Raw genomic sequence first — 9,100 nt, 5'->3', positions numbered from 1 at the left:
GTCTCCTTTCTACGTCCTTATTTCTTCTAGCTATATCACTTCCTCTAAGAGCTCCATAAAGAGGCAACCCTTCTTGCTAGAACTAAGCACACAGCTCCTTAAAGGAAGGGTAGGGAAGGCAGCTCGCAGACGCAGAGGCGGGGAGGCAGGCTTCGTGTCCGCTGGGGTGGCTGCTCTGCTCCCCGGAGAGGACGGCGGAGGCGGCCATCCCGGGGGCAGCTTCTCAGCGGCGGCTCTCATGGGCTCATTTCAGTTCGGCAAACTTTCTGAAACAAAAACTCCGTGTGTTCCTTCTTCCCCACCTTATTGGTCACTCGAACAGGTTCACCAGAGATGCAGGAGGTGCAGATAAACCACCCCGGGTGGGCGGCGGACTCCAAGGTGTACCGGGAGCCCGACTGAGCCTTATAAAAGATGAAGGGCTGCCGGGCTGTCTCCTGCAGGGAATTCAAGCTCGCAAGTTTCTTCTCCTGTGAGATAAAACAGGTGAGTCAGAGAGCAGCGGCTTTGGGAGGGAGAAAACCCAATGCTTTGTGTTTTTTTTTTTTGTTTTTTGGTTGTTTGTTTTTTTTTGTGTGTGTGTGGTACTGGGGATAGAACTCAGGAGCTTTTCTACCTCTGGGCTATCCCCCCAGCCCCATTTTACATTTTATTTGGAAACAGGGTCTCACTAAGTTGCCGAGAGCCTCACTAAGTAGCTGAGGCTGGCTTCGAACCTGTGCGATCCTCCAGTCTCAGCCTCCCAAGCGCAGGGATTACAAGCGTGCACCACCATGCCTGGTTTTTTTTTTTTTTTTTTTTTTTTTTTTACTGGGGATTGAACTCCCAGGCATTCTACCTCTGGGCTACACCTCCAGCCCTTATTTATTTATTTATTTATTATTTTTGAAGCAGGTTCTTGTTAAGTTCCTGGAGCCAGCCTCAAACCTGCAATCCTCCCGTCTCGGCCTCCCACCATACTGGGATCATAGGCATACGCTACCATGCCTAGCACTGGTCTTTTCAAGGGTGTTAAGCATTCATGCCTTGTCTTCCATGACCCCCCCCCCCCAAATTAAGACTAAATAGAGATGGAAGGCAGAGACCGTCTCTGTGTGTGGTCTTCTACAGAACACGGCTCTGATCTGTAGTCAAAATTGGGCCACTTTGAGGTGGTGGAGGCGCTGGGACTCGGGCCGGACTGCTCACCTTCAGCTGAAAGGACGGCTTGGCCTTCCCCTTGTCCTTGTCACAGCAGAGAGATAACTCCCCATCAAAGACCGCCAAGAGAACAGGAGTCCCATTCTTCCCGGGGGCTGCAGTGCCGTGTGAGGCCAGGACAGAGATGATCGCTGGGAAAGCAGAACAAGGGTCAGTCCTTTGCTGTTACTGCAGCACTTGGGGTGGAACCCAGGGACCATTCGACCTCCGAGCTATACCCCCAGCCCTATTTTTTATTCTTTATTTTGAAACAGGGTCTCAATGAGTTGCAAAGGCTAAGTAGCTGAGGCTGTCCGCACACTGCGATCCTCCTGTCTCAGCCTACCAAGTACTAGCATTACAAGCGTGCGCCACCAGGCTGGGCTAAAGGGTACAGTTCTTCAAGCAGCAAAAGGCGCTCCTGCCTGCTGGGATCTTAGGGCCTGACACACAGCCCTGTGCCCTTGGCCTGGGGTCAAGGTCCCCCCCGCAGCCTCAGTGGCTGCCTTCTTTCCTCCAGCCCCTGGGGAATGTCCCCTCAGACCCGTCATTGTGACAGCCGTCCCCCGTCCAATTCCTCAGTGTCCCTGGGGCTCCTCCCGCAGTCACGTCCTGCTGGCACAGGGACACGGGGACCTGAGAGCCAGGGTGAACGGCGACCTGGCCCTGGCCAGGTGCAGACAAACGCTGCCAACGGTGAGTCACCTGGGCTTATGTAGGTCTTCTTGGGGACTGCTTTGAGGATTTTATCGTCCATAACCAACACCTTGTGGTCGCCGTCGTAAAGGCTGAATCTCTCTGGCCTGTTGGGCTTCACTTTTGGACCTGGATGAACATACACAGATACCAGCACGTCACACTGAACTGGAGACTCGGCCCCTGGGACCCCAGGCCCCCGCCAGCTCCCCACACGACCTCCCAGGCCCAGGACCCTTCCCCCCCAAGGCTTCTTCCTTTGCTTAGGACAAGCAACTTAGCACTGGTGCATGGGATCCAGAATTTGACAGATAGAACCAGGCATGGTGGTGCACGCTTGTCATCCCAGCATTTGGGAAACTGAGACAAGAGGATCCGGGTTCACAGCCAGCCTCAGCCATTTAGTGAGGCCCTTTGCAACTCAGCGAGACCATGTTTCAAAATAAAGAATAAAAAAATAGGGCCGGGGGTGTAGCTCAGAGGTAGAATGCCCCTGGATTCCTTCCCCAGTACTGCAAAGAAAAAAGAAAGAATTTGACAGATGGATTCAAATCTGAGTTCTGTCTCTTGCTGCTTTAGGACCTAGAACACATAACTAAATCTTTCCAACCTCCGCGACCCTGCTTGTGAAGTGTGCACGGAAGTCACCTGACAGTCCCACTCAGATGCTGAGGCTGGCCCTGAACATGCGATCCTCCTGCCTCAGCCTTCAAAGTGCTGGCATTTCAAGTGTGTGCCACCGTGATGGGCTAAAGGGTCATGAGAAAGAGTTATGAGATTTTTTTTTTCTTTTTGTATATTTTGGTACTGGGGATTGACCCAGGGACATTCTATTGAATGAACCCCCAGACTTATTTTTTTATTTTGTTATTTCAAAACAGAGTCTCACTAGGTTTCTGAGGGCCCTGTAAGTGGCCGAGGCTGGCCTTGAACCTGCAATCGTCCTGTCTCAGCCTCCCAAGTGCTAGAGTTAAAGGCATGCGGCCATCAGAGTTATGGGTATTTAAATATTTGCTCAAGTAAGTAGGACTTACCTGAGCTAAGAACACGCCTGAGAAGACAAGGACCTAGTAAACACTGTTGTCCGGACTCTCTGTCCTAACCCCTCTGACAGGGGGGATTTTGCCAACAGTGAGCCTGGGGTGGGAGGAGTCGAATCCTTGCACTCTCTGGGCCGAGAGAGAGCTAATGGGTAGGTGGATGGTGGGAGACAGAGGCGGGGGCACCAGCAGCCCAGCATAGCCCCGGAGTAAGCTGGCCCTGGAGGGACTCCTTCAAAGGCCACCACCCACCTGGTCCGCTTCAAGCAGGCAGGACCAGCCAAGCTGTGGCCAAGGGGTTTCCAGGGTGTGAGCTTCTAAGCAGGATGCCGCGGTGCTGGGCCAAGACTGTCTGGGTTGGGTGGCTAGAATGTCAGCTATGATAGCGTGGTAACACCCAGAACCCATCACTGTGTGACTGCGTGACACCATGCCAGAAGAATCAGTGACGGGCAATTACAAAGTAAAGGGTCATCCCAAGAACGCAGTCTCCTCCCGTGCTGGAGCGCAAGGACCCAGCTCCTCCTCCTCCTGCACGGAGGGCAGCAAGAGAGAAGGTTCTGAGCCTGAGGTTGGCCGCCAGGGCCTCAGCCGCGGGCGGGGTGCCCCAGGGCACCCCCTGCTGGACACACTCCTGCTTCTCCCCAGCACCCTGAGGAGGTCCGAGCACCCAGCCTCCAGGGAGTGCCACAGTCCAGAGGGCCCAAAGCCTTCCTTGCCTAGGGCCAGTCACCAGCTGTGTGTCTCCTGCTCCTCTTTCTTATAGATTCTCTCCTGATGGGATTCAGGATTCGTTTCCACAAAGGGAAATCAGCCTCTCTAGCACCCTTAGGTAGCTCATAAGACCAAAACCATCAGAAGCAGCTACAGCACCAATAGCAACATCCCAGGCCGCGACTCTCCCACCCTCTACACGGGCCCAGCAGCTCCCCTCTTCCCACCGTGGTCACCCACTGCTTCACCAGGGGCCTTACTTGAGTGGACGGAATTTGCAGAGGGTTGGTTCGGGTCTGGCTCCAGGGGGCTTCTGGCTGGGTATACAAGCAGAGACAGTGAGGTAAAAGCACTTACAACTAAGATTTCCCAGAGATATGGGGACTAGGGGTCCCCTCTTTCTTTCATTTTTTTCCATTTGGGCTGAAAAATACTGCACAGAGAGATTGTAATGATATGTAAAATAGCTTCCCTGAGCTGGGTGTGGTGGCACATGGCTGTGACCCCAGGACCTGGAAGGCTGAGACACAGGATAGCTGGTTTGAGGCCAGCCTCCCGCAATTTAATGAAACCCTATTTCAAAAAATATAAATATACAATAGGACCCAAGTATGGTGATGCATGCCTGTGACCCCAGTACTTGGGAAGCTGAGACAGGAGGATCACAGGTTTGAGGCCAGCTTCAGCAACTTAGTGAGACTGTTTCAAAGTAAAAAAATAAAAATCACTGGGGTGTATCTTGGAGGTAGACTGCTTCTGGGTTCAATCCCCAGTACCAAATAAGTAAATAAATAAAGTAAAATGTGGCTGAGGGTGTAGTTCAGAGATAGAATGTTCCATGGGTTCAACTCCCAGGACCATAACAAATTTTTAAAAAGAGCTTCCCGGCCGGGCGTGGTGGCACACGCTTGTAATCCCCGCGCTTGGGAGGCAGAGACAGGAGGATCGCGCAGGTTCGAAGCCAGCCACGCGCGCTGGCTTAGGAGACCCTGTTTCCAAATATAAAAATGTAAAAAGAGGTCTGGGAGTGTAGCCCGGAGGTAGAAGGGCTTCCAGGAACCCCAGTACCACCAAAAAAAAAATAATAAAAATAAATAAAAAAATAAAAAGAGCTTCCCTGGACACAAATGTTAGGAAACAAGAGATGAAATAGCCAGGGTTTATCCCCTGTCAGGTCATAGATCTCTCCCTTCACACAGTCATGTGACCCCAAAGCCACCTCTCATTGTCACCCTCGAGCAGACACTTACAGGCCTTTCTGAATGAAGTGCTCAAAGTCCTGCCCTGGGCCATCTTTCCCATCCCACTCTCCACATCAGGGCCTCCTTGTCTGCCTGGAAAAGTTGGCAGGGGAGAGATACACTAGCAGGGTATAAAACCATCATACACTAGCAGGGTATAAAACCATCCACTAAGTAGGTGGGTGCAAAGGCCCCAAACCTTTAGGTAGAATGGCCCATTTATTTATACACCTGATGGGCCTGGGCACTATGGCAAAGGCTCCTTCTCTGGACCATCTAGGATTCCTTCGAACTTATTTACCAGGAAAGTTCTAAGTCTCATTCTCAAGGCTATTAGGGAGGAAGCGGGTCCAGCCACAACACGTAGCAAAGTCTTGTTTCAGAATTATGCCCTGACCCTAATGTAGATTATCCCAAAACCTCACCTTCTGAACAGGACCTGCTCTCATCCTTTTCTGAATCTTTGCAGTCCATTTTCACTCCAGAGTTCTCCTCCAAAACAGACATTTTCAATGTCGATGAAATAAGAGAACAGTGAAGCACAGGAGCTGAGTGGACAGGACAGGAGTCAGCGGCAGCACCTGTGACCGGTGCTGAAAGGCTGGCCTTGCGGTCTACCCAGAACAGCTCTGCGTCCAGAAAGCTCGCAGAGCGGGTCCACCCTCCCCAGCCTCTCCTCCTCAGCGATGTTGTCCAAACCACAGGTCACAACACCGACATGCAGTCACAATATTATCGTAGGAGCCCTTGACAACACATAATAAAAATGAAACAGAATAAAAAAAATAGTTCTCCAGGTGTGGTAGCACGTGCCTGAGATTCCAGTACTTGGGAGGCTGAAACAGGAAGACTTGGGGTTTGAGATCTACTTCAGCAACTTAGCAAGACCCTCAACAACATAGTGAGACCCTGTTTCAGAATAAAAATTAAAAATAAAAAATTCGAGACAGGAGGATGGCTGGTCCAAGACCAGCCTCAGCAACTTAGACAAAACCTCAGCAACTTAACAAGACCCTGTTTCAAATTTTTTTTTAAAAAAAAGGAGGAGGAGGAAGAGGAGGAGGCCGCTCTGCAGAATCAAACATCTGATGGCGCTTTAAGGGCAGGACGATCCACCATTAAAGTTTAAGGCCTTAGTTCCTTGGCTGGACCCCACCCACCCCCACATTCACAGAGTCCCACTGCCTTGGCAAGTGAGCTGCATATAGAATTCGGCACCTAAATCAAGAGAAACACAGGCGGCTCCCACAGTATCCCTAAAGAGGCAGAGCACCAGCCCATCAGACACGGCTCTTCTTCATCCATGTCCGTCACCCTTTTAAACCGAGGCGAGGGTCACCTACCTGGCCCAGGGATCCCTATGGTCTGTGACTCTGTCGTGGATTCCTGGAGCTCTGCTTGGCCTGGCCCTTATAAGCCCTGAGTGGGAGGAGCCAGGCTGGTCCTGATTTGGACAACCAGTTTGGGCGGGGGTATGCAAATGCCACGGTGGTGATAAATATAGCATCTTGGGTAGACATCACCCATTGCCTGCGTCATCCATACCAAGGCTGTAAACAGATGCCTGGGGGTAGCATCACTCTGCCCAGGATGCCGAGACAGGCTCTGGGGCTGACTGTCCAGTCCACCTGCCCAGGGCTGGACGCAAGTGAGGAAAGGACCGGGCAAGTGTCCTGGCCTGCCAGGGAGCCTGGACGTCAGGAAGGCCCTGTCTTTCTGTGGGTTCTCAGCCCCAGTTCCAGAGTTCTCGCAGACGGAGTCCCGTGTGGAGAACTCATCGACTGTCTAAGCTTCAGCAAGCACAAAGACCAGCAAGTGGACGGGCCGCACTGCCTGCACCTTGACATCAAGGCAGACTGCACGTTCCGCTGCAAAATCAGCCCCCGGGTACCGGAGAGCTTGTTTGGAGGTTCTCACAGGGGAGCGCAGCTACTCGGATACCCGGTACAGTGGTGGTGCAGGTGGAAATACGACTTCTTAAAAATAGCATGTTCCAGCCTCACCCTGGACCACTGAACTGGAACCTCCGGAGGGGCCCAGGCACATATGACCTTTTCTTCCCTGTACTGGGGGCTGAACCCAAGGGTGTTCTACTTTCAAGCTCTACCCCCAGCCCAATTTTGTTTTCTATCTTAAAATAGGATTGCACCAAGTTGCTGAAGGCCTTGCTAAGTTGCTGAAGTTGGCCTCGAACCTGCGATCCTCCTGTCTCAGACTCCCAAGGACCAGGATTACAGGTGTGTGCCACCATGCCCAGCTTCAGGCACCCATGGCTTTAGCTGTCACCCCAGGCGGTGCTGGTGAGCAGCCAAGGCTGACAACCTCTGTCTTAAACAGCCACGCCAGCTGTACATAGAGCTCCTAGAACTGACCCAAAAGGCGGAGCCCCGGTACCATCCACACACTCGCTGCTCCACGGCCCACGGGTGGTTCAGTGCCCAGCAGGGTTCGAGGAACCAAAAGGCTTAGCATCCACCGGGCTCCGGGGCTGGACCCCAGGGGCTGGGCCTGGCTGGGGCAGGCCCAGGTGTGAGCCAGGGCTGAGAACTGCAGACCTCCCCTGACCCCGTATCAGGGGATGGACACTTAGCCTCAGGATCCATGGTTACTTAGCATCAACCCTTCCATAGACACCCTGGGGACACTGGCAGGCAGGCGAGGGTCGCGGGCATGTCGGATAGGAGCAGGAGCTCGTGGCACTATGTCGTGGGCACACAAGATGCCAGTTCCTGTGAGCAGGTCCTGTGGTCAGTTTAGAGCTCTGAGGCAGGTAGGCAGAAGAAGATCCTGCTCCTAGGGTTCCGGGGAGGGTGCGGGGGAGAAGGCAGGAGAGCGTAACAGGAGGAGCCAGGAGCACAGTCCCCGGAGGAGCCAGGCAGACATCTTGCGCTTCAGCACAGGAAGAGACTGAATTCGTGGGATGACCCTCTATAACTGCCTGTCACCGATTCTTCTGTCATGGTGTCAGCCAGTGCTATCACGTTACCATAGCTGACATTCCATGGCCACCCATCCCAGACAGTCTTGGTGCAGTCTGGGGCTCCTCCACCCAACAGGGGTCTGAGGTCCTCGCTCAGGAGGGAGTCTCCTGCCCAGCCAGAGCCAGCAAGGGAGTCTCCCTGTGCAGAACCCTGCTCTAGGCACACTGCCCTAGATAATAAGTCCCTACAAGCCCACATTCAAGGCAATCCCCTGGCCACCTTTGTGACCGGTCCTTCCTGCTTGAAGGAGTTGCTGGAGGCCCAGGTGCTGTGACTTTGAAAGGAGCCCCTGCAGGGCAAGCTCGGGTGTGTGCATCGACCCTGGGCTCCTGGGTGTCTCCGGTCTCCATCCCACCCCCTGCCCTTCTACTATTTCTCCCCCAGCCCAGATAGTGAAGGAATCCTTCCCACCCCAGGTGTGGCTGGTGGTTTGATGCCCTCCAGTCCAAGGCTGCAGAAAAGAGGATTCGTAATAGTAATAAACACTTTAAGCCGGGCGTGGGGGCGCACACTTGTCATCCCCGCGCTTGGGAGGCGGAGACAGGAGGATTGTGCAGGTTCAAAGCCAGCCTTACTGGCTTAAAAGACCCTGTTTCCAAATAAAAATATAAAAAATCGGTGTCTGGGAGTGTAGCCTGGAGTAGAAGGGTTTCTAGGAACCCCAGTACCACGAAAAAAAAATTTAAAATAACCAATAATTTTTAAAAATATGGCTGGAGCCAGGCATGGTGGTGTATACTTGTAATCCCAGAGCTTGGGAGGCTGAGACAGGAGGATCACACAGGTTCGAAGCCAGCCTCAGCTACTTAGTGGGGCTCTCAGCAACTTAATGAGACCCTGTTTCACAATAAAATATAAAATTGGTCAGGGACGTAGCCTGGAGGTAGAGTCCCCTAAAAAAATGGCTGGAGGTAGAGCTCAGAGGTAGAGCACTCATGGGTTCATCTCCAACACACAATAACTTAGACAGTCCCTGTTTCAAAAATTAAAAATAAGTCAGCTTTGATGGTGCACACCTATAATCTTAGTACTTGAGAGGCTGAAATAATGGCATCACAGGTTTGAAACCAGTCTCAGCAACTTAACTAGACCCTGTTTTAAAATAAAAAGGGTTGGGTGTGTAGCCAAGAGGTAGAATACCCCTGGGTTCAATCCCCAGAACTAAATAATAATAATAATAATAATAATAATAATAATAATAGTAAGAGTAATAAAAATAGGGCTGGGATGTGGCTCAGAGGTAAAGTGT

At 52.2% G+C, this 9,100-nt stretch overlaps 1 protein-coding gene across 1 annotated transcript; it reads right to left on the bottom strand.

The window, feature by feature from the left end:
- Positions 1-236: 236 nt before the first annotated feature.
- On the bottom strand, positions 237-5,386 carry IL37 (interleukin 37; the record flags this gene model as incomplete). Its single annotated transcript, XM_080711438.1, has 4 exons — positions 5,296-5,386; positions 1,885-2,004; positions 1,189-1,331; positions 237-470 (listed from the first exon to the last, which is right to left on the bottom strand). The coding sequence occupies exons 1-4, from the start codon at positions 5,375-5,377 to the stop codon at positions 237-239; spliced, it is 579 nt and encodes a 192-aa protein (XP_080567564.1). The 5' UTR covers positions 5,378-5,386.
- Positions 5,387-9,100: the final 3,714 nt, after the last annotated feature.

The sequence above is a fragment of the Muscardinus avellanarius genome (genome assembly GCF_963383645.1).
Source record: "Muscardinus avellanarius genome assembly, chromosome: 15".
In the NCBI taxonomy this organism is placed as follows: domain Eukaryota; kingdom Metazoa; phylum Chordata; class Mammalia; order Rodentia; family Gliridae; genus Muscardinus; species Muscardinus avellanarius.
Note: the sequence above shows the minus strand (reverse complement) of the source record. Positions and strands in the feature narration are given on the sequence as shown.